Source organism: Manis pentadactyla, chromosome 3, assembly GCF_030020395.1.
Source record: "Manis pentadactyla isolate mManPen7 chromosome 3, mManPen7.hap1, whole genome shotgun sequence".
Classification (NCBI taxonomy): Eukaryota; Metazoa; Chordata; class Mammalia; order Pholidota; family Manidae; genus Manis; species Manis pentadactyla.
In genome coordinates this window covers 168,303,131-168,326,872 of record NC_080021.1, presented here as the reverse complement: position 1 = coordinate 168,326,872, position 23,742 = coordinate 168,303,131, and the positions used below count along the sequence as shown (strand labels likewise).

Here is a 23,742-nt window from a genome sequence, read left to right as displayed (position 1 = left end):
AGCTTCAGCAAACAAGTAAGGAGAGATTTTTCTTTCCCTGTTCTCTCCTTAATGCTGCTTTGGTAAAGCCTGGTAGGAAGGAAATCTAATTTAGCCTTTTCTGCTGTCTTGATGCTATGAGTACTAGAGGTAAATAGCTAGCTTCCCTTTCCTCTTGGAAGAGCATGCCTGATTCATGCCCAAGGAAATTCCGGACCTTTTCATTTCTGGTTTTTATTTTATCTGAAGGTTTTTCCTTGTGCTGCTTTCTAAGGAAAGGTTATCTGTCCCTACCCTACCTTGAATTCCATTTCTTCTCTTGCCTTTCCTTTCCCTTTTAATCACACTCCTACCTTTCCAAATGAAGATTCCCACATAGCCATATTTGTTTGACTGAAACAGTATTTGGTAGTCTTTAATTCATATCCTCCCACACCTTCCAAGTTACTTGTACTTTCTGTTAGGATATTCTGATGAAGTGTGTCATTGTAGTGCTCTATTTTTAATAGAGGTATTAGTTTACATTTGTTTTTCACTCATGGGGCAAGCACACAGAAGAGCAAAAGCTTACATTCAGTTTTGCCCAGGATAATGTGATTTAAAGACTTGTCTTGGAAGTATATTCTTGAAACCATTGATGGTGCCAGTATGTTATGCTTTGTCTCTGTCCACTGACATTTTCAGTCTTCCTGGAGAACTCAGCAATCCAGTCAGAATTTCCCATTTTAATTATGCATTCTTCAGTTTCTGAAATCCAGTCCTTATTTTCTCCCATGCTTCATCCCTTAGCTCACCAGTCCTTCTCCTTTTACTTGAAAGAGATTTCATTTACAGGCTACATTTAGTTCAGTCACCTTATTTTAAACCAAATCCCTATTTTTGGTTTTCTGATGGAAGAGACCTCATGCCAACAGGTGGGAATACAGTCTCCCTACATGCTTACTGTATCACCACTTTTAACAATGGGAACTCACAAACATTGTTTCATTCAGGAGTTTGTAAGACTAGAAGTAAAAATCATCTTTCAGGCGCTCTTTCTCTCTCCTCTCCCAATCCCCTTTAAAGTGATCATTTTTGGAGTTGCTAATCATTTGCCAGGAAATTTCTCATTTACACATAACAACAGTGAGTTATTTTTAGTCACCAATTTACAGATGGTTAAACAAGCTTGAAAAGAAACTGAAGCTTGGAGCTAGTAAGAGGCTGCACGGTAATTTGAATGTGGCTCTCTTTCATATCTGCACAAGATTAATTTCTTACTCTATTGAAATAAACTGAATTACCTATGCTATTTAAAAAAATTGAATTACCTCATTGGCTGATTATTAGAGGCCATTGGCTAATTATTGTATACCTTGATATTTTAGGTAGAATTATTTAACTTGACCAATTTTCAGAGTAGATAAAATCTGAAGTTAAATAGCTGTATAAATATATTTAAAAGTGTATGGTTGTAACTTTACATTTTTAATGTTCATTTTAAGCTACAATTATAAGGTTTACATTTTATATATTCATATATTAACCATTTTCTTTTGGCCCTGTGTGTGGGGGGTACTTTTTTAGTTTTGTTTGCCCTGCAAATTCTTGATTGTATTCTTTTAGGCATAGCAATGTTAAAAATATTTAATGACATTTTATAGCTGTGAAGCTTTGGGATATTCTTTGTTATCCCCAAATTTCTTCGATTTCTAAGCCTAGCATTGTTTTTATACCACATGGTTGAGATTTGACTCCATAATGGTGGTGGTGTTACTGAACTAGACAAAATATTCATCTCATTTTGGATACTATGGTTGCAGTGTAGCTCTAATAACTGTAAATGTAAACTAGGATGTTTTGAGTCTAAGCCAGTGAGTGTGCCTGGGTTTTGACTCATGGCTGGTTGACTTGTGCTATTACCTAACAAATGTTACTGACAGAAACTACTGTTTTGATGAAACATTAGGAAGCCACCCTAGCATCATAACCTTAGCAGCATTATTAACTTTGGCTGTGTTTCAGAACATATTGTTGTACCACATTTAATTCTGCTTGAGTTTTTTTTCCAGAAGAAGATGAATTCATTCATTTTCCATTAGAATAGCAGCTCCTTTACTTTGTCATTCCATATTTTGTCTCTAAGAAGCAAAGGTGCAGCCAAGGAAATCACCTTTAATTAGTTTAGAAAGTTAGAGTAGAAACAAATTATACTTGACAGTCTAACATCCATGGACTATAGAAAAATTTTGACCCTGGGAGAAAGTACATTTAAAAATAGATCTATAAGGGGGATTGAAATGTAATGATGATTTTGATGTATTTTTTCATATCCTCAGTATGTAATAGTTTCCTGTTTCTATGATATGCTTAACAAACTCATAACTTGTCCGTTATTTTCTGTCTTGGAGAATGGTACCACCCTTCACCTAGTCCCTAAGCCAAAAACTTGGGTGCCACCCTAGAATCTTCCCTTTGCTTCCAGTTCATCACTAAGTCCTCTATCAGTTTTACTCATTAAGTTTTTAATCTGCCCTTCCCAGCATGCCTCCTATCTTAGTGTTGTTCATCACCACCTCCCCTCTACTCCTCTTATAAGTTACTACTTTTGGAGTGCCTGCCATATGCTCTTATTTCTCACCGGGGAAACCATTAAGCCTAGCTTATTTCATGTAGTCAATTTTGGGGCTTTATCCGTCCACCAAAGTCCATTCTTCAGTGTTGATGTTCTTTCCAAAATCCAAATGTCATGGCATCTTCTGCCTAAAATCCTTCAGTGGTTTCCCACTTCTTTTAAAGTCCAAACTCACTGGCATGGTTTCACAGTGTTTTTCACTCTTAGATCATTCTACTTGGGGGTCATGACATCAGTTCAGTAGGTTGTGACCAAAATTATGCATTTTTATTAAGGTGAAATAGAATAGAATAATAGTATCAGAGTGCATCACATGTAGTAAGGGTAAATATAATTTCATCAGTCTTTTTTTTTTTTTTTTGCTTATCTATTTTGTTTATTTTCTCAAAGAACCAGCTCTTGGTTTCATTGATTTTTTCTATTGTTTTATTCTTCTCAATTTTGTTTATTTCTTCTCTGATCTTTATTATGTCCCTCCTTCTGCTGACTTTAGGCCTCATTTGTTCTTCTTTTTCCAATTTTGATAACTGTGATGTTCATTTGGGATTGTTCTTCCTTCTTTAAATATGCCTGGATTGCTATATACTTTCCTCTTAAGACTGCTTTTGCAGCGTCCCACAGAAGTTGGGGCTTTGTGTTGTTGTTGTCATTTATTTCCATATATTGCTGGATCTCCATTTTAATTTGGTCGTTGATCCACTGACTATTTAGAAGCGTGTTGTTAAGCCTCTATGTGTTTGTGAGCCTTTTTGCTTTCTTGGTACAATTTATTTCTAGTTTTATACCTTTGTGGTCTGAAAAGTTGGTTGGTAGGATTTCAATCTTTTTGAATTTACTGAGGCTCTTGTTGTAGCCTAGTATGTGGTCTATTCTGGAGAATGTTCCATGTGCACTTGAGAAGAATGTGTATCCTGTTGCTTTTGGGTGTAGAGTTCTATAGATGTCTATTAGGTCCATCTGTTCTAGTGTGTTGTTCAGTGCCTCTGTGTCCTTACTTATTTTCTGTCTGGTGGATCTGTCCTTTGGAGTGAATGGTGTGTTGAAGTCTTCTAAAATGAATGCATTGCAGTCTATTTCCTCCTTTAGTTCTGTTAGTATTTGTTTCACATATGCTGTTGCTCCTGTGTTGGGTGCATATATATTTAGAAGGGTTATATCCTCTTGTTGGACTGAGCCCTTTACCATTATGTAATGTCCTTCTTTATCTCTTGTTACTTTCTTTGTTTTGAAGTCTATTTTGTCTGATACTAGTACTGCAACTCCTGCTTTTTTCTCCCTGTTGTTTGCATGAAATATCTTTTTCCAACCCTTGACTTTTAGTGTGTGCATGTCTTTGGGTTTGAGGTGAGTCTCTTGTAAGCAGCATATAGATGGGTCTTGCTTTTTTATCCATTCTGTTACTCTGTGTCTTTTGATTGGTGCATTCAGTCCATTTACATTTAGGGTGATTATCGATAGGTATGTACTTATTGCCATTTCAGGCTTTAGATTCATGGTTACCAAAGGTTCCAGGTTACTTTCCTTACTATCTAAGAGTCTAACTTAACTCACTTAGTATGCTGTTACAAACACAATCTAAAGGTTCTTTTCTATTTCTCCTTCTTTTTCTTCCTCCTTCATTCTTTATATATTAGGTATCAGATTCTATACTTTTTCTCTATCCCTTGATTGGCTTTGGGGATAGTCAATTTAATTTTGCATTTGCCTCGCAATCAGCTGCTCCACCCTCCCTACCATGATTTTACTACCTCTGGTGACAGCTATCCAACCCTAGGAACACTACCATCTATAGCAGTCCCTCCAAAATAGACTGCAGAGATGGTTTGTGGGAGGTAAACTCTCTCAGTTTTTGCTTATCTGGAAATTGTTTAATCCCTCCTTCAAATTTAAATGATAATCTCGCCGGATAAAGTAATCTTGGTTCCAGGCCCTTCTGCTTCATGGCATTAAATACATCATGCCACTCCCTTCTGGCCTGTAAGGTTTCTGCTGAGAAGTCTGATGTTAGCCTGATGGGCTTTCCTTTATATGTGATCTTATTTCTGCCTCTGGCTGCTTTTAACAGTCTGTCCTTATCCTTCATCTTTCCCATTTTAATTACTATGTGTCTTGGTGTTGTCTTCCTTGGGTCCCTTGTGTAGGGGGATCTGTGGATCTCCATGGCCTGAGAGACTATCTCCTTCCCCAGATTGGGGAAGTTTTCAGCAACTACCTCCTCAAAGACACTTTCTATCCCTTTTTCTCTCTCTTCTTCTTCTGGTATCCCTATAATGCGAATATTGTTCCGCTTTGATTGGTCACACAGTTCTCTCAATATTCTTTCATTTTTAGAGATCCTTTTTTCTCTCTGTGCCTCAGTTTCTTTGTATTCCTTTTCTCTAGTTTCTATTTCATTTATTGTCTCCTCCACCGTATCCAACCTGCTTTTAATACCCTCCATCATGTTCTTTAACGATTGGATCTCTGACCTGAATTCATTCCTGAGTTCTTGGATGTCTTTCCCTACCTCCATTAGGATGTTGATTATTTTTATTTTGAACTCCCTTTCAGGATGAGTCATGGGGTCCATATCATTTAAATCTTTCTCGGGTGTTGTATTAACAATTTTACTCTGGACAAGGTTCCTTTGGTGTTTCATGTTTGTATATGGAGCCCTCTAGTGTCCAGAAGCTCTATTCTGGAGCTGCTCATCCCCTGAAGCAATGTCAGGGGTCACAGGGGAGCGGTACTGGGGGTAGGAAAGAGCTGTTCCCCGCCTCCTGGCTGCTGTGCCTGTCTCCACTGGCTGAGCCAGTGGGCTGGGCACACAGGTATAAGTTTTTGTCCCAGAGCAGCCAGATATGGATCCCTGCTTTTCACAAGCAGCCGGAATCCCAGTCTCCCCAGGAACTCTGCCTGTATTAACTTTCCAACCTGGTAGTCATGCGAGTCTCACGAAAGCACCATGAAATGTAGGTTTGTGCTCCCAGAGCAGATCTCTGGAGCTAGGTGTTCAGCAGTCCCAAGCCTTCCACTCCCTCCCTGCTCCGTTTCTCTTCCTCCCGCCAGTGAGCTGGGGTGGGGGAGGGGCTCGGGTCCCGTGGAGCCACAGCTCTGGTACGTTACCCCATTTGCTGAGGTCTGCTCTTTTCTCCAGGTGTGTACAGTCTGACTCATCCTCTTTCCGGTTGCTCTCTCAGGATTAGTTGCGCCAATTAAATTTTCTAATTGTATCCAGTTTTAGGAGGAAGCCTTTGTCTCTCCTCTCATGCCGCCATCTTTAATCCTATCATCAGTCTTTTTTAGTTATATATTATATACTGTTTCTGTGTGTAGTGGTAATGTTATGAAGTGTATTTCTTAAAGTGGAGTGTAGTCGAAAGGTTAGACATATTTTAGCCCATTGTTCCAAATCCACTGACTCTGGTTATTTCAGTTAACTTAGTTTTTTCTCTGCCTGTTTTTATACCTTTGCTTAGTCTGTTCTGTTCGTAAGATCCTCCATTCTTCAAATAGCAAACTCACAGGTTTCACTCTTTTTGGAAATCTCTTCCTATGGCAACTTGCCATAAGAAATACATTTATACTGTAGCCTAGTAGACACATAAGTATTCATATAACTAAAATAAGTTCTATGAACAAATACCTTCCTGTAGGAGATGCCTTCTTGCTCTCTTGCCCTCTATCTTACCTTGTCTTACTTGGTATTGATCTTGTCTATTTCCTAGTCTGTCTCCATTGAGGTTAGGGCCCTATCTTTTTTTTACTATACCCAGTACTCAGTATACAATCAATAGATGTTGACTGAATTCATGAAATACTGAATGGGAATTTGCTGTCTAAAACTCTTTACAGTATTATTTTTTAATCTTGAACTGTAGAAACTAATTTTTGTCGTTAATTCCCCTAAGGATTTTATTACAGATGATAACTTTTTTCCCCTAACACATTTTAAACTAAAACTCGCTTCAATTCTAAACTCTTTATTTTGTAGTTATCATTGTGACCAGATTAGTTCTAGCTTCATTCACATCTTAATAGATATTATATTGTATTTTGTCATTTCAGTGATCTCAGAATCTATTGTCATTTTGTGATTTGTGGTCAGGCAGTCTGATGAAGCTCAAATGCTTGGACACATAATGCTAATTTGATTTGATGGAGCTGGGTGGTTTCAAAAGAGAACTTTCATGTATAATGCTAATCAAATGCACATTTTGCAGGGATGGGGTGGATATGAAAGCACAGAATCAGGTGGAGTTGAATCATTTATTTCTGAATTTAAAAGTTTTGTAATTGACATTTTCACAGTTATGATATTTATCTGTTTACAATTTTTATCTTTGTGAGAGATCATTTTTGTCAAATCATTAATAGATTCTCATGGAGAACTGTTTTTGAGGAGAGATCCTTTCATTCGGATGTAATTAAAAAAAATGAATCAAGATAAAACTTCTAAGTGCAAGTACCAGAAAAATTACAACACATCTCAGTGAATTCGCAAGTGGTAAGTCTGCATTTAATTTTACATGGGAATATGATTCTGAATTATGTGGCATAGTATCCTTGCGGTGTTATATTTAGATGCATTTAACAATAGTGCATTTGAAAAAAAAAAGTAGTTATTTCATGTTTATTTAAAATTTTCATACTAAATTTTAACTAAACATTTTCTTAATAAGGCTTTTTTCCATAGAGAAAAGTAAGCTGTAGTAATATGAGTTTTAGAAATATCTTTCTGAATAATAAATCTAATATGGCTTTACATCTGATGTTTCTGCACTGTTTTTAAATACATTAATTTTAAAAGCATTTAACACAAGGATAATATATAGTGATAAAGGGAGGCTTAAACATTTTATTGGTCAGGTTATAGTGTTTACAGACTCCCTAGGCTGTCTTTATTTTTTGGTTGGTTGAAAAGAGTTTCAAAGCATATATGTTTAATGATAAGTCTAGAAGAACACAAAAATACAAACATAAAATGTGAAAGTCTTCCTTCTCACTACTCTTTTCTTTTACAGACCCATAATAATACTGTTAACAGTTTGGTAGATCTATTTTCTTCCACACTTTTTTTTTGCCTATACAGATATAGAAATTACTTATATATATATATATTTTTTTCTAACAATTAAAGAATCATGTGATACAAACTTTTCTATAACTTGCTTTCTCCTTCAACATTTAATTATGAGAAATTTAAACAGAAGGATTGGAAGAATTTTATAGTACAATATAGGAATACCCATCACCTAGATTCTAAAACTAATATTTTACTGAACGTCATCACATACTCTTCCATCTCTCTGTCCATCCGTCAGTCCACTTTATTACTTTGGAATCCATTTTAAAGTACAATGCAGGTATCAGTACACATCCTCTCCCCTTTCTACAATATTTGAGCAAACATATCATTAACGAGAGTGCAATACTGGTTTACAGGGTTTGTTTAAAGGTAAATTTACATACTATTTCGATGTTACAGTTTTTTTGTCATGTAATAGTTTCTGTCACTTTCTTTTCATAGTGACTTGAGTATTCTTCCTGAGGACAATGTGTGGTGAAATTCGGTAGCCTGAAAAGACAAAACAGGAAAGATGGTTTCCTACTGGAATAGTTTGAACGTTGTAAATATTTACATGGACTAGTTTAGTGAACTTGAATTATAATTTCTTTTTTAAAAAAGTGTTAGTGCTGTAGTAATTTACATCATTAATGAAGTTAGTCATAGCACTCAAGTATAGTTACCAGATAGCAATAAAAAAAAAATGTTGTAGTACCAGTATGTTTACCAGTTACATCAAAGTTTGAGTTATGAGCTCACCACTTAATATACAGGTTACTATGTTAGAATCTCTAGCTAATGAAAGTATTTTACAAATGCCACCCTTCAGACAGAGGAGCAGCACTGTCTTCGGTTTGCTGGTTGCTCAGGATGTGTAAGAGTTTCTGTTTGGCCATAAGCCACGCCTGTCAATATTAACTGACTGGAGTGAGCCTACACTGCAACTCTACCAGTTACTGCTTCTGGGTGTAATCTGATTTGGAGTTCTTGGAAGACTACTGTTTTCTTCTCTACAATCCCCTTTTGTAAGGATTGGGTGGCACTAATTTTCACTAATCAGGTATTTTAAATATTCAGCATCTTAATTGTTCATTGTTCTATTTTTCTCTTCTTTTGCTCACTTTTCCTTGCAAATGCTCGTTCTTTCAGAGTTTGTTGTCTCCGTAATTTACCTTTAGGAGAAACATACATTTTTACAGTACTTTTCAGTATGTAATATTTTTTGTTGTGAGGAATCTTCTAGTGATAAGAAAAATGTATTATTCTCGGGTAGAAGAGAGTAAAAGTAGAGTTCAAAAAATGAGTATTTAGTAATTTTGCTACTTGTTTTGTTGGCTTGGATGTTTCTCTGTTTCTAATATTAGTAAATTTAGAAATAAGTAATGTAATTACTGTGTTCTATAAAGTTGTTGGAGTTGATAGTCTGTTTTTTAGTCCTGAATGGAACTGAAACATCAAAAGAAAGAAAGTCCATGAAGTTAGTAATATTGAACATGTTGAGAGACAGAGCCCTCTGTCATTCCTTTTAGCACTTGATAGTTGGCAAGACTGTAAAAGTAAACATTCTTTTTAATGTTTCTCTTTTTAGCTATGTAGATAACTTACCATTTGTATTTGAGCTCCTTCAGTTTTTAAAACAATTATATACAAATTAAATAGCATGCTTTATCCTCTGTGACTTTCCTCACTTTAATAATTAAAAGACCTTTAATGAAAGTTAATGTGTTCAACCTTTGTTAAAAGGTAATGAAGTTCAACTTTTACTTTTTTATAGGCCTGGGCACTATTCCTGTTTTAGAATTCATACATAAATACTAATTTAGCCCATATCTGATTTAAACAGTTGGATAGTGTTACATTTCAGTACTTGGCTTTCTCCTGTGGTGCCCCAAGATTTGCAGTTCTAGGGATGATAAGATAGGGCTATTCCTTTAAAATTAACTAATCCTTAATCTTTTTTCTTTGTTCTGGTAGCTTTATAGCTTTAAAGACATTGGCAAGGCCTCTATGAGATTGTACCTCCGAGGCTCTTGTACCTCCGAGGCTGTTCAACTAATGATAAATTATTCTTAGAATGAATAGTGTGGAATATAGGCCAAAAATCTGGGAGTTATCCTTGACTCTTTCCTCTGTAATGCCTTGTATCTAATCAATTAGTAAAATTTACTGGTTTGATTCTAACCATTTCTTCAATTGATCTCTTCTCCAAAACTAATTTTGGCTTTTGTCTTCTCTTATCCTTTCTAATCTCTGTTTTTAATTTTATCTTTCACACCAGGCTTCATAAATTTGTCTAAAGTATAAATCTTATTATGTTAACCCCCAGCTTCAGTAGCTTTCTAGTGCCTAAGAAGGAAGTCTGAGCTTTCTAACATGACATCTTTTATGTGCATCATGAGAGATCCCCTTGTTACTCACTCTCCACTGAAAGCTTTATGACTTCTGATGGCAATATTTAACATTTCCAAAAGTCTTACTCCTGCATGCTTTTGCCCTTCATTCTGTTTGCAGTACTGTTGTCACTTTTGTTTGCTTGGGTAACTTTCAGTTATCTTTTAGGACTGAATTCCGGTTTCACCTCCTACAGGAAGGCTTGCCCTGATTTAACTAAGGCCCCATGTTTTGTGCCTCTAGTAACATCTCGTCCACATCTCTGGAGCTTAACCATATTATATTAACCTATGTGTCTCATTCTCATTCCCCCATTAGAATGTTAGTTCCTTTAAGCAAAGACCATATCTTTTCAACACTGTGTTTACAATGTCTAGCCAGTGACTGATGTATAGTGCAGGGAGGCTCTGAATATTTGTTGAACTGTGTTCATCTCATTGCCATAATATTGAAGTTTTCTTAGTGATGCTCCTGGATCAGTGGTTCCTAGATACCAATGAGCTGTATCAGAGAGACCTGGGGAGCATTTTAAAGCATTTTATTGCTTTTGAGTTTTAGTCCGTAAAGAATTATGATTCAGTAGATCTGAAATGGGGCCTGGGAGTCAGTATTTTTTAAAAGGTCATCAGTTGATTCTGGTTTGCTTACAGGTTTCAGAAACATTGTCCTAGTTTGTTATTATATTATTCTATTATATTTTATGTAAAAGTTGCCCCCTAGACCTTACAACATAATTTATAGTTTAAGCTTTTTAAGTTATAGTCAATATACTAAAGTATGGATATATGTTGTCACTTTTTTTGGTACCATATATATAGAAGTATCTCAACTTTAAGTGTCTCCTTGGGAGGTCTGTTAGCATTGTGAACACTCAACTGGAAAAAACCCCACTTAAATAGTAATCTTTTTGAATTGATGGTAATACAGTTAGTTGGGCTTCATTCCATGGATTTAAACATTTTTAGTAATTTGTAATTCATTTTCACTTTCTATTAAAATTTTTCAAAATGATTTTTAAGTATTTTAGTGTGGGTTAATACCAAACTGAATTGCACAAATCTTAAGTGTATATAGCTCAGTGAATTTTTACATATTTATATATTCGTAAAGCACCACCCAGGTCAAGATACAGAACATTTCTAGCCACTCACAATTTCCCTCATTTCGCTTTCTAGTTAATAAACACCCATCCCACCACAAGATGACCACTATTATGACCTGTGTGATTATCATTTAGTCTTATGGTTAAAACTACTAAAAATGCTATACATATCTTTTGGTGGATATATGCACTCATTTCTCTTCGATTTACACATGAAGTTGCTGGGTTAATGCTAGGTCTGTGTTTAACTTCAGAAGATAATGCCAATTTATACTCTATGATAGCAGTTCCTAATGAAAACTGAAGTTAAATTATTTGAAGCTATGGTGAAATTTGAATATCCTGAAACTTTGTTTCATTTTGTCAAGAATTTGCAAAGAGAACTCAGTGTTATTTTATAGTTGCCACTAATGTATTGTTGTTTTAGTCAAGTGATTTTTTTTTCTCTGTAAGTAATTTTTTTCTCGTTTCTCGCTCCTTAGGTCATCTTTCCTTGTGGGTTGGCAGGCAGTTGTAGGACTGCACAATGGGGCTCCGGGTTCACTTTGTTGTTGACCCGCATGGCTGGTGCTGCATGGGTTTGATTGTCTTTGTCTGGTTGTACAATATTGTTTTAATTCCCAAAATTGTCCTCTTTCCTCACTATGAAGAAGGACATATTCCAGGCATATTAATAATAAGTAAGTTTCCAGATCTTTATTTCTTTAATTAAAGATTTTTCTATCGTGAGCATTTTTAGTGCCACTGTGATCACCTTCTGCTTAGTATTATTAGTACACTTAGTATTAAGTTATTTACTAAATTATGGAAGTTTTAAAAAATAATGGCCTTTATATGTTTTGCAGGGTTAGATAAATGTGATATCTTCATACCTAACTGTTCAAAATATATAAGGACTATTTTGTTTAAAAAACCCAGCCCAGTAGTGCTAATTTGTGTCTCTCCGTGTGTATTTTTAATGTTTTTGTTAATGTGCTTATTGAAAATGTGAAAGGAGCTTTAAGTATGAAGGTAGTATATATATATATATATATATATATATATATATATATGTCACTGAGAAATGAGAATTTCATGGTATAAAATTTATTGATTATGACAACACTTTGAACTCCTATATAATTATTTTCTGCTATAGATCATTGCTGATGGTTTGCTTATGATTAAAAGAATAAGATTGAAATGATGTATTTTAAATGTACATGGTATTTACATTTTTCATGTACATTATGTTATTTTGTCCTGACAAGAATTGTGGGAAATATAATCTCTGTTATACAAGTGATTTTCTGACTAATATCATCCGTTCAGTCCTGGAGTTAGTACTTGAACTGAGTCTCCTATTATAGATGCAGTGCTTTCTTCCCACAAACAAAATACCTCTTATTCATTTGAAAGAAAGAATTATAATGAGTGAATCTGTTTTTCCTTACTGTTCTTTTTTTCTAGTTATCCATTCTAAAAGTCAAAAGTTTCTAGATTCTTTATTTTCAAATTAATTATCTAAAGATCTATTGAAAGGAGCAACTGAATATCACTAACTCAAAGTGATTTTGAAGATAGCCAGTTAGAGTTAATCAAAGAATTTAATTGTAGGATAGGTTTTAAAATGCTGCTTTGATTCTTTCAAATATAGTACATATAGTAATTAATTAATTTAACCATTATAGGGAATCTCTGTTAATAAGGAATCTGATTTATAATAAATAGATCAGTTATTGTGCAAAATAATATTTAGGACTTTCTGATAGTCCTCTTGGCAAATTACTTGATGAATTAAATGAATCAACATTTAATTTTCCCATCTTCTGAAAATTATTTATCCTGATGTAATTAATTAAGATGTGTAGTTAGACATTAAATATGCTTGTGAACAAATGTTTTGAAGGGTAAATGACTAATTTTATTTGTTTATTTATTTCAAAGTATTCTATGGCATTGCCATATTTTGTCTGGTTGCCTTAGTAAGGGCCTCAATAACTGATCCAGGAAGACTCCCTGAGAACCCTAAGATCCCACATGGAGGTATGGTACTCTTCAGATTTATCAGTTTTACTATGCTAGAATCATTACCTTTAGTAATGTAATTTATTGTCTTTAGTATGTATTAGTTATACATATCATGTAACATCACTTACAAGTCTTTTTCTAAATGTTTTCTTTCCAGACTTTGCTATTAAAATTGCAAAGTCCAGCTGACTCCTCATATCCCCCATTCCCTGGCTCTCCTTTTCAGTTGTTTGTCTCTCTCTCTGCCCACTCTAGATATATACATAGCCTCTGTGAAGGTGTAGAGTTTTGTTTCGATTTCTTCATTTGTTCAGCACTGTATTCCTAGTGCCCAAAGCAGTCTCTGTCACTTCCTAGATGCTGGGTAAATATTTGTTGAGTGATATATAATTACCAGATACATTTATTTGCATTTAATAAAGGAATTTTTTTGATACTGCCATTCACCTCATGATATTATAAATATATAAGTAAATATTTATAGTATTATGATACTATTATTTATGTTTCTTGAAATTCTAACAATTCAGTGAAAAATTTGAAAGCCTTTTTACTTTAGTATTTATGAGGGTAATCTTTGATCACCTTATTGCATAGTAACCATTCAAACCACAAAATGAATTGAAAATGTATTGCTGGCTTTATTATATGCCAGTACAGTAAACCTCATTTACCCTCTTCCCGGAGTTTCATCTTTTGATCATTGTTGGGTAAGCTTTGAAAACTCTTCGTACTTTGTTCAAGTGAGAAATTTACATTTTTGCCGTACATAACAGAACCAGAATACTTTTTTATAGTAATTCAGTGTTTCCAAATTTGCTGCACATTAAAATCACCAGGGGAGCTTTTAAAATCTCAGTGTCCAGATCACATCCTATAATAATTAAGTCAGAATGTCTTGGGGATGTGAGCCTTGTATCAGTATTTTTGAAAGATCCCAGGTGATTCCAATGTGTAGCAAAGTTTGGGAACAATGTAGTAATTCCTTCTGAAATTAGATTAAGTGGCAAGTTACTTAATGAGCCTTTCCTGAGTTCCTGATTATTGTTTTTTGAGACCCACAATTTAGGGTTTACTTGGCTTTTCAAGTTTGATGCTTAAATGGGAATGATATGATACTGAAGTTTATGTAGCTGTAGAAGTTTCTGAAAACTGTGTTGAATATTTCATTTTTATGAACTTAGAGAACAGTCTCAGAGTCGCCTAGCAGTTACTGTGTGTGTGTGTGTATTGGCATGAACATGTGTGTGGGCAGGGAGGGTGGCACTCCGTAATTTGTATAGACTCCCTCTTCTTAACTAGTCTAAATTAAAGGCTCTCTAAAGTATTGATAGGTAATGTATTGTCTACTTCAACTCTAAAATCCAATGTTCCAGAAAATCATAAGGAAAATCCTAACTCAAGACCCATTTTTGATGAAATCTTTGGTTTGCAGTGGTCAAATCCTCAAATGTCTGCATGTGTCAGATACTGCAAATGAGTGAAAGGGGCTTGTAGGAAATATTCCATATTTGAAATCTCATATCTTACCCGCTACATAACTCTGGTGAAATTGTCATGTAGGCCCGCTATTCTTAGATCTTACAATTTTTCAAGAGTTTTTTTTAAACAGACAAGATTTTAAAGGGAATCTCAGTTTTTATGAGAAATGTTACGATTTTTAAAAAATTGGCAATTAATTCAAAATTTTTAAAACATTGTTTTTAAATGAGTACTAAACAGATTATGTCTGTGTGCCTAATTGAATTCACTTGAAACCACTGTATTACCTTTAGCTTCCCGACTCTAGTGATGGAAGACACCATAACATCATGCTGCTGTTTGATGTCTGTATTATTTCTGGTCTCAGTTGGCATTTGACCTATATTTTTCTTCAGTGAGTCCAAAAGACTTTCCTTTTGCCCAATGGAAAAAAAATACATTCACTTACCATATTTTAATGTTTACAAAGTCTTTTGGTATCTCTTATCATATGATTCTCCTTGTAGTTGTACGAGGTAGATAGATGGGGTAATCAGGATTACATATTGTCTTTTATAGGTTTTACAGCATGTTGTTACAGAGCTGCTTTGGGGCTCAGATCTTTGTGTCCATCATCTTTTTTTTTTAAATTTATTTTTAATTAAAAAATTTTTTTTTGCATCCTTGTCTTGTTCCCGATCTTAGAGGAAAAGCTTTCAGCTTCTCGCTGTTCAGTATGATGTTGGCTGTGGGTTTTTCGTATATGGCCTTTATTATGTTGAGGTACTTGCCCTCTATACCCATTTTGTTGAGGGTTTTTATCATGAATGGGTGTTGAATTTTGTCGAATGCTTTTTCAGCGTCTATGGAGATGATCATGTGATTTTTGTCCTTCTTTTTGTTTATGTGGTGGATGATGTTGATGGATTTTCGAATGTTGTACCACCCTTGCATCCCTGAGATCAATCCCACTTGGTCATGGCATCATCTTTTTACCGTGGATATATACAGATTAAGAATTTAAGTCCTTTATTCATCTTTGCTTTGGTCTGGGAAAATTGAAGTCATTGTGTGCTTTTTGAGGCTTGTTACTGATTATTTTATAAGTATGGTTTTAACTTAGTAAAAACAATACAAAATTTTAACAGTGAAAAGAAAATAGCGTGACTGAAGAGTTGGGGCTGTAGAGTAGTGGCATATTTTCAGCATTGCTTTAAGGTGGAGCAGTTTCATGTAATTGAATTTTTTAGAAAAAGAAACTTAAGCTCCAATACTTTTATGATTTAGCTATTTTTTAAAATACTCTGGAATGTTTTATCTGACTTTCTGTATTTTAAACTGAATAAATTTAGTATCTGTGTGGCCCACCAAAGATGAGACAATTTGAATATAAGGGAATGTTCCATTGTCCCATGCAAAGATCTGCAGAATTTGATTTTATAAACTTTTGGGTATGTAAATGAAATAATCAAATGAAATCATTAAATGTCTACTTATATTCAAATTACTCACATGTATGTTTGAAATATAGAAATAATACTTTGTCACTTTCAAATTTTATGAAATGGTTTTATTCAATCTCAACTTTTTAAAAAAACAGCTTTATTGAGTATAATTCACATACTGTATGATTCACCCATTTAAGTGTACAAGTTAGTGGCTCCTAGTATATTCACAGAGTTGTGCAACCATCACAACAATCAGTCTTAGAACATTTTCATCATCAGGCTCTTAATTTGCATGTTTGGCTTTAGTGTTTTTGTTATTATTGGAACCACTTGTTGACACACTGTTACAGAGCAAAAGCTTCCAAGTTTTTAAAAATATACCATGTTTTAAATTTGTCTGATGCTATCCCTTGAAATGTTACCCCAGGCTATAAGGATGCATATGCTATTAATTCTTAGGGTCACATATTCATTCATAGTTTTGCATCCCCTCCCACCCCACCAACCCCGATATTGTTTTTTAAAGGTGAACTGTAAGAGACTCACAAACATTTATTTACCGCATTGGCACCTTTACTAAGATCCAAACCTTGTATTGATTTTGGTAGTTTTAAGTTATATTTTTCTTCCCAAAATATTTCTTCATGATAAGAAAGAGGGCTCCCTAATACACGGATCTTTTAAGACACTCAAATAGAAGGTGATTGATTCCTTCCTTTCTAAGGGATAAACCAAACCAAACCAAACCAAACCTTGCTTTGAATTTATTCATGCATTTACAGCATTAATAAGGATCCATGCTAAACAATGTTTTTTACTTACATTAAACAGCCTCAATCATTAATGGAGTTTATCTTTTTCTCATGTTTTTATTTTTCTTTCCTTTAAAAAAATGTGTTTGTTAGTTTTTAAGTTTTCTACAGCTATCATAAATTAGCAATTGGATTCTCTCTCTGTTGGCTTTTATTTTATATTAATAGATGGTTAATACAAGTCTTGTAGGTAATCATCAGACATAAGATTCTATCAGTCATCAAGGTTCTATTGGACATTAATAAAATCCTGAAGAAAGAAAGGAAGAAGACTGAGAAATAGCTTATAGATATATAGGGTAGGTCCAGATGGATAGATTTTTTTCTTGCTATTCAAGGCAAAAACACAGATGACACCTTAACTAAATGTCTAGATTTTCACAATAGTGATTTTTTTCCTTTGTTCTCTAAACATATGGGGTGTGTGTGCTTGTGCATGTGCATGAAATGTGAGTTTTCATAGGTATTTCTCAAGGTGGATACTTGTATAATATCTTAAATTTGGCCTAAGGAATGGCTCAAGCTCTTTCTTTAAACTAGTTTATGGTCCAGACCATAGATCACCAAACTCTTTTTTACTGTAGTGCCTGATAATAAATAATTTTCCATTTTATGGGCCATACATTCTCTACCATAGCTCCTCAGCTTTGTTATTGTAACATTAAAACAGCGATAGACATACATAAATGAATGGACATAGATGTGTTCAAATAAAACTTTATGGACACTGAAATTTGAATTTTATGATTATTACATACCACAAATTATTATTATTATTTTCAACCATTTAAAACTGTAAAAACCATTCTCGTTCATGGGTCACACAAAAACAGGTGGTGGCTTGTATTTGCCTGAGGACTGTAATTTGCCAACCTGTGGTCTAGACTACAGAATTACAGGCTTTCTCTGACTATAGTCAAATTTTCTCTTCTTTTCAGAGGGTTCAAAATTTGAAGTATGAAATAAAGGATTCTATTTTCTAGAATATTTTATGCTGAAATTGCTAATAATGAATACACCATATTTATATTTTAAGAGAATGGTTTACCAACATGCAGTTTTTAAGGTTTTTTTTGAAGTATCATTGATATACAATCTTACGTTGATTTCAGTTATACAACACAGTGGTTCAACAGTTACCCATATTATTAAATCCTCAGCCCTTCTAGTACAGTCACTATCTATGTTCCAGAATCATTAACTGTGTTCTCCTTGCTGTACTACCATCCCCATGACCAACTTGTATTGTGATTGCAAATTATTGTGCCCCTTTATCCTCTTCACCCTCCTCTGCCAACCCCCTATCCCTTTCCCCTTGATAACCACTACTTTCTTCTCAGTGTCTGTGAGTCTGCTATTTTGTTCCTTCTGTTTTGCTTTGTTTCTGTACTCCACAAAGAAGTGAGATCATTTGATATTTGTCTTTCTCTGCCTGGCTTATTTCACTGAGCATAATACCCTCTAGCTCCATCCATATTATTGCAAACAGTAGGATTTGTTTTCTTCTTATGGCTGAATAGTATCTCATTATCTCATTGTATATATGTATCACATCTTCTTTATCCATTCATCTACTGATGGACACTTAAGTTGCTTCCATATCTTGGCTATTGTAAATAGTGCTGTGATAAACATAGGGGTACATATGTCTTTTTGAATCAGGGTTCTTGTTTTCTTTGGGTAAATTCCTAGGAGTGAAATTACTGGATCAAACGGTATTTCTGTTTTTAGTTTTTTGAGGAATCTCAATATTGCTTTCCACAATACTTGCACCAATTTGCATTCCCACCAGCAGTGTAGGAGGGTTCCCATTTCTATGCATACTCGCCAGCATTTGTTGAGAGTTTTTATCATGAATGGATGTTGAATTTTGTCGAATGCTTTTTCAGCATCTATGGAGATGATCATGTGGTTTTTGTCATTTTTGTTTATGTGGTGGATGGTGTTGATGGATTTTTGAATATTGTACCATTCTTTCATCCCTGGAATAAATCCTACTTTATCATGATGGATGATCTTTTTAATTTATTATTGAATTCGGTTTGCTAATATTTGTTGAGTATTTTTCCATCTGTGTTCAGCAGGGATATTGGTCTGTAGTTTTCTTCTTTTGTGGTGTCTTTGCCTGGTTTTGGTGTTAGAGTGATGCTGGCCTCATAGAATGAATTTGGAAATATTCCCTCCTCTTCTACTTTTTGGAAAACTTTAAGTAGGATGGGTATTAGGTCTTGACTAAATGTTTGATAAAATTCATTGATGAAGCCATCTGGTCCAGGGGTTTTGTTCTTAGGTAGTTTTTTGATTACTAGTTCAACTTCATTGATGGTAACTGTTCTGTTCAGATTTTTTGTTTCTTCCTGGGTCAGTCTTGGAAGTTTGTATTTTTCTAGAAAGTTGTCCATTTCTTCTAGGTTATCCAGTTTGTTAGCATATAATTTTTCATAGTATTCTCTCATAATTCTTTGTATTTCTGTGGTACCCATCATAATTTTTCCTTTCTCATTTCTGATTCTGTTTATGTGTGTAGACTCTCTTGTTATCTTGATAAGTCTGGCTAGGGGTTTATCTATTTTGTTTATTTTCTCAAAGAACCAGCTCCTGCTTTCATCGATTCTTTCTATTGTTTTATTCTTCTCAATTTTATTTCTGCTCTAATCTTTACTATGTCCCTCCTTCACTGACTTTGTGCCTCCTTTATTCTTTTTTTTCTAGTTTCATTAATTGTGAGTTTAGACTGTTCCTATGGGACTGTTCTTCTTTCCTGAGGTAACCTTGTATTGTAGTATGCTTCCCTCTTAGCAGTCTTTGCTGCTTCCCACAGATTTTGCTGTGTTGAGTTATTGTTGTCGTTTGTCTCCATACATTGCGTGATCTTTGTTTTAATTTGGTTATTGATCCGTTGATTATTTAAGAGCATGTTGTCAAGCCTCCATGTGTTTGTGGGCTTTTTTGTTTTCTTTGCATAATTTATTTCTCATTTCATACTTTTGTGGTCTGAGAAGCTTGTTGGTAAAATTTCAATCTTTTCTAAATTTACTGAGGCTCTTTTTGTGGCCTAGTATATGATCTATTCTTGAAAATGTTCCATGTGCACTTGAGAAGAATGTGTATTCTGCTTTTGGGTGGGATGTTCTGTAGATGTCTGTAAGGTCCATCTGTTCTAATATGTTCTTCAGTGCCTCTGTGTCCTTACTTATTTTCTGTCTGGTTAATCTGTTCTTTAGAGTGAGTGTTGTGTTGAAGTCTCCTAAAATGAATATATTGCATTCTATTTCCTCCTTTAATTCTGTCAGTATTTGTTTCATATATGTAGGTGCTCCAGAGTTAGGTGCATAGATGTTTATCATGGTTATATCCTTTTGTTGGACTGACCCCTTTATCATTATGTAATGTCCTTCTTTGTCTCTTCTTACTTTCTTTGTTTTGAAGTCTTGTTTTGTGTGATATAAGTATTGCAACTCCTGCTTTTTTCTCCCTATTAGTTGCATGAAATATCTTTTTCCTTCCCTTTACTTTTAGTCTGAATATGTATTTGGGTTTGTAGTGAGTCTCTCGTAGGCAGCATATAGATGCGTTTTGTTTTTTACCCATTCAGTGACTGTGTGTCTTTTGATTGGTGCATTCAGACCTTTTACATTTAGGGTGATTATCGATAGGTATGTACTTGTTGCCATTACGGGCTTTAGATACGTGGTTACCAAAAGTTCAGGGGTATCTTCCTTACTATCTAAGAGTCTAACTTAATTCACTGATGCTATTACAAACACAATATAAAGGTTCATTTTTTTCTCTCCTTTTTCTTTCTCCTCCATTGTTTATATATTAGGTGTCATATTCTGTAGTCTTTATCTATCCCTTGACTGACATTGGGGTAGTTGATTTAATTTTGCATCTGCTTAGCAATTAATTGTTCTACTTTCTTTATTGTGGCTTTATTTCCTCTGGTGACAGCTATTTAGCCTTAGGAACACTTCCATCTGTAGTGGACCCTCCAAAATACACTGTAGAGACAGTTTGTGGGAGCTAAATTCTCTCAGCTTTTGCTTATCTGGAAATTGTTTAATCCCTCCTACAAATTTAAATTATAATCTTTCTGGGTAGAGTATTCTTGGATCAAGGCCCTTCTGCTTCATTGCATTAAATATATCATGCCACTCCCTTCTGGCCTGTAAGGTTTCTGTTGAGAAGTCTGATGACAGCCTAATGGGTTTTCCTTTGTATTGATCTTTTTCTCTCTCTGGCTGCTTTTAATAGTCTGTATCCTTGATTTTTGCCATTTTAATTTTTATATGTCTTGTGTTGTCTTCCTTGGGTCTCTTGTGTTGCAAGATCTGTACCTCCATGGCATGAGAGACTATCTCCTTCCCCAGATTGGGGAAGTTTTTTGCAATTACCTCCTCAAAGACACTTTCCATCCCTTTTTCTCTCTCTTCCTCTTCTGGTACCCCTATAATGTGAATATTGTTCCATTAGGATTGGTCCCACAGTTCTCTCAATATTCTTTCATTCCTAGAGATTCTTTTTTCTCTCTGCTTCAATTTCTTTGTATTCCTGTTCTCTAATTTCTGTTTCATTTACTGTCTCCTCTACTTCATTTAATCTGCTTTAAAATCCCTCCATTGTTTGTTTCATTTCAGGTACTATATTCTTGAATGTTTATATCTCATTCCTGAATTCCTTCCTGAGTTCTTGAGTATTTTTCTGTAGCTCCATGGCATGTTTATGATTTTTATTTTGAAATCTCTTTCAGGAAGATCTATGAGTTCAGTTTCACTTGGGTGTCTTTCTGGTGTTTGTGGGATTTTAGTTTGAACCAGGTTCCTTTGATGTTTCCATATCTGTAGGTGGTGCCCTCTGGTGCCCAGAAGTTCTACTCTCTGGAGTTGCTCAGTCCCTGGAGCAATGGTGGGGGTCACAGGGGAGCGGCACTGGTGCCTGTGAGGAGGAAAGACGTCTTTCCTGCTTTCCGGCTGCAGTGCCTTTCTCCACTGCCAGCGCCAGTGGGCCGAGCACACAGGGAGAAACCTCTCGCTTTGCACTTGTAGCTCACATAGGTGGGGCTGCCCTTTGGCTGGCCTGTACAATGACAGGGGCATTCGGTTTATGAGCCATTGCTGGCTGGGAGTAAGGTGCAGCAGGCTGCTTATCATGGTGGGGGGCCTTGGAGCTGCATAGCCAGCCAGGGTGATGGAGTGCTTGAAGCTCCTGAAAGTTCCCAACCTGCTGGGCAGAGTGCACCCAGACAATTTTGTCCACCTGTCCTTTCTCCTGAGCAGCAAGCTCTGTATAGTCCATGCCCCTTTAGCAGCCCTCTCGCTGTTAGGAATTCTCTCAGAGTGCATGCCTTTCTTTTGTCCCAGGGTGGCCAGATGTTGATTCCTATTTCCCACAAGTGGCTGGAATCTCAGTCTCTCCAGGTATTCCTCCTGTCTTAGCTTTCCAACCTCACTAATCTCCAGAGCACCATGTAATGTAGGTTCATGCTCCTAGAGCAGATCTCCAGGGCTGGGTGTTCTGTGCTCCTTGACTTCCAACCCGTTCCCGCTCCATTTCTCTTTCTCCCTCTTGTGTTCTGGGGGAAGGCTTGGGTCCCTCTGCATCATGGCTTTCGTACTTTACCCTTTTCCTTGAGGTCTACTGGTTTCCCCAGATGTAGACAGTCTGCTGCAGCCTTCTTTCCTGTTGTTCTTTCAGGATTTGATGTATTTGCTGTATTTCCATATTATATGTGGTTTTGGGAGGAGATTTCTGTCTCACTTCTCATGCCTCCATCTTTAGTCCTCCATCCTGGCCATATATATTTCTTCTTTGAAGGAGTGTCTGTTCATGTCCTCTATCCATTTCTTAATCAGGTTATTTGTTTTTGGGTTGTTTTTGCGTATGAGTTCTTTATATGTTTTGGATATTAACCCTTATCAGATGAGTCATTTATAAATATATTCTCCCATACTGTAGAGTACTGTCTGTTCTGTTGATACTGTCCTTTGCTGTTGAGAAGCTTTTTAGTTTGATGTAGTCCCACTTGTTCATTTTTTATTTTGTTTCCCGTGCCTGAGGAGATGTGTCCAGGAAAAAATTGCTCATGCTTATATTCAAGAGATTCTTGCCTATGTTTTCTTCTAAGAGTTTTATAGTTTCATGACTTACATTTAGGTCTTTGATCCATTTCAAGTTTACTTTTTTGTGTATGGGGTTAGACAGTAATCCAGTTTCCTTCTCTTACATGTAGTTGTCCAGTTTTCCCTTTGTGTTGTCTGTTAATGAAATTTGACTAATTTGAGAAAAGTCTGCTTACTGACACTCCTTACATATGTGAATTCAAAGGTTTAACATTGGAATTTTTTGGAGCAACTAGCTAAGTGGGGAAAAAATGTGATATGCTTATGACCTTGTATTATGCTACATATGAAATGAGTTTCTATTTCACTTACAGTTAAATAATACTACTTTACCTGTATCTAAACTAAGCTTTTATGTTGTTGCTATCTCACCCAATATGGTTTCATTAAAATAAATGTATGTAAGAAATGAAAGAGAATTTTATTTTAAAATGGTGTTTTACATGTAAGACAATTGCTCAACTTTTACATTATTGGGGCAAACAATTTGACATAGGTTTTATTTATATTTTATTGATTTCTTCAGAGACATATGTAGCAGAATGTTTCTTCAACACTTTACTGTATAAAATTCCAGTGTAATGATTTTACTCCTGGCCTTTAAACTAAAATAATGGAATTAAAATAGGGTATCTTTTTAGAAAATTGAACACAACATGCTATTATCTTCTTTTACTTATATTTAGAATCTTTCATTTTTTAAAATTTAAAATTTTTCATACTTTAGCAAACATTTAATGTCCACTTACTGTGTGCTAG

The 23,742-nt window shown here is 35.1% G+C and overlaps 1 protein-coding gene across 2 annotated transcripts in view; it reads left to right on the top strand.

Annotated features, from left to right (window-relative positions):
• Positions 1-23,742, top strand: part of ZDHHC21 (zinc finger DHHC-type palmitoyltransferase 21) — a 76,182-nt gene that overhangs the window by 2,807 nt on the left and 49,633 nt on the right. Inside the window, exons 2-5 of one of the 2 annotated variants that reach the window (XM_036926648.2) lie at positions 6,950-7,079; positions 8,470-8,700; positions 11,616-11,813; positions 13,060-13,158. In XM_036926648.2, coding sequence (XP_036782543.1) covers positions 11,660-11,813; positions 13,060-13,158 — 253 coding nt within the window. In that variant the 5' untranslated portion in view covers positions 6,950-7,079; positions 8,470-8,700; positions 11,616-11,659. The remainder of the gene's footprint in view (positions 1-6,949; positions 7,080-8,469; positions 8,701-11,615; positions 11,814-13,059; positions 13,159-23,742) is intronic. The other variant, XM_036926650.2, reaches the window with a different exon arrangement.